The 2,264-nt window shown below is 29.9% G+C and overlaps 1 protein-coding gene across 1 annotated transcript; it reads left to right on the top strand.

The window, feature by feature from the left end:
• Positions 1-252: 252 nt before the first annotated feature.
• Positions 253-1,680, top strand: Oct-TyrR (Octopamine-Tyramine receptor). The gene has a single exon (XM_013317869.1). It carries the CDS (start codon positions 253-255, stop codon positions 1,678-1,680), a length of 1,428 nt encoding a protein of 475 aa, XP_013173323.1.
• Positions 1,681-2,264: the final 584 nt, after the last annotated feature.

Genomic DNA, 2,264 nt, shown 5'->3' with positions numbered 1-2,264 from the left:
CAGTAAGCTTAAAACCTACAATCAACAGTTTAAACTGATATAAAATTATAGAGTGGAATAAACATGAAGATTTAACATTTTATTTTTAGATTTCATTATTATGAATAACATGCGAAGAAGATATAAAATATATTCGTTTGGAGAAATGTCTGAGTTAAGTCATGACTATATTTGTCCAATTATAACAACAATTGTATACGAAAATTTCACCACCAATGATAGTCCTTAAAATGTACAGAATAACAATACAAAATGGGTCAAACATCAACTCATCATCGCTCCAACTTTAGTTCATTTAATAGTTCCGACTATTATGATATTGATAAAGACGATTGCGCTGTTGCCGACGAACCAAAATTCCCAAGTAGTCTAGGTATAACCCTTGCTGTACCAGAATGGGAGGCTATTTGTACAGCTGTTATTCTTACGCTGATTATTATATCAACAATAATAGGAAATATCTTAGTAATTCTTAGTGTGTTCACGTATAAACCTTTAAGAATTGTTCAAAACTTCTTCATAGTATCATTAGCTGTAGCGGATTTAACTGTAGCTATTTTAGTTCTACCTTTAAATGTAGCTTATTCTATATTAGGACAATGGGTGTTTGGTATATATGTTTGCAAAATGTGGCTGACATGTGATATTATGTGTTGTACTTCGTCTATTTTAAATCTATGCGCAATAGCACTTGATCGTTATTGGGCGATAACAGATCCTATAAACTACGCCCAGAAAAGAACTCTAGGTAGAGTTCTATTTATGATCGGTATTGTATGGATATTGTCACTTATAATTAGTTCACCGCCGTTACTAGGATGGAACGATTGGCCGGATGTATTCGAACCGGATACACCTTGCCGGTTAACTTCTCAACCGGGTTTTGTTATTTTCTCATCATCTGGATCATTTTATATACCACTCGTAATAATGACCGTTGTTTATTTTGAGATTTATTTAGCAACTAAAAAAAGATTACGAGATCGAGCTAAAGCAACTAAGATAAGTACGATTTCGAGTGGTCGTAACAGATTAGCTTCCAAAAATAGTGACCAAAATGACCAAGATTCAGTCAGTTCTGATGGAAATCATGAACACCAAGGAGTTACTCGTCTAGTATCAGATAATGACCATAAGCATAAAAGATCAAAAAAGTCTACACCAAAGAATAAGCCTAAAAGAAAATATTGGAGTAAAGACGATAAATCTCATAATAAATTAATAATACCTATTCTATCCAATGATAACTCGATTACGGACGCGGGGGATAACGCAGAAAACAGGAACACGTCATCTGAAAGTAATTCTAAAGAGACACAAGATGATGAAATAATAGAAGTAAAGGAGACTGCGATAAAGAAAAGTCATAAACGATGTAAAACAACACAAGAGAACACTGTTTATCAATTTATTGAAGAAAAACAACGTATTTCTTTGACAAGAGAACGTCGCGCTGCGAGAACTCTTGGCATTATAATGGGAGTGTTCGTGGTTTGTTGGCTTCCTTTCTTCGTATTATATCTCGTTATACCATTTTGCAACAATTGTTGTTTATCAGGAAAGTTTATTAATTTTATTACTTGGCTTGGATATATCAATTCTGCATTAAATCCATTAATTTATACGATTTTCAATATGGATTTCAGAAGAGCTTTTAAAAAGTTACTTTGTATTAAGTGATCAGTATATTGTGCCAAAGATTTATTGTGATTGTTATAGTTATATTATGGTTACGATTGACATTAAAATATTTTATCCCCATATATAATTCTAACCTAGTTTTTCTAATTAAATTAAAATTAACTTATACTTATGAACCTTCCAATATAAATAAAAAAAAGCAACTCGATTGTAATTTTGGATCATTTGACTCAATTATAAGCTTATAGTATTTATAAGTTTCGAATTACACAATTTATAAATTGTTTGGTAATTATAAATAAATATTTCTAAAATTTATAACTTAATTTCTTGTGCATGGCGCATGAATAAAATTGTATTAGATTTGTAAAATCAAAAATGTATTTCCGTCAACGAAAATTTATAATATTAATTTATTATTTCAATGTAAATACATATCTAAGAAGCTACCTATATATATGTTTGTAAATACTATTAATAATTTGTAAATAAGTTATTGTTAGTTACTTTGGTTGTGTTGCTACTATGTAAATCTTTTATATTTAAACTATACTCTTATATGTATAAAAATTTCATCGTAGAAAAAGCATAATTATATCCCTTTGGAATAATTTGAGCCCTTA

This window comes from Papilio xuthus, unplaced genomic scaffold (genome assembly GCF_000836235.2).
Source record: "Papilio xuthus unplaced genomic scaffold, Pxut_1.1 DF826933.1, whole genome shotgun sequence".
In the NCBI taxonomy this organism is placed as follows: Eukaryota; Metazoa; Arthropoda; class Insecta; order Lepidoptera; family Papilionidae; genus Papilio; species Papilio xuthus.
Note: the sequence above shows the minus strand (reverse complement) of the source record. Positions and strands in the feature narration are given on the sequence as shown.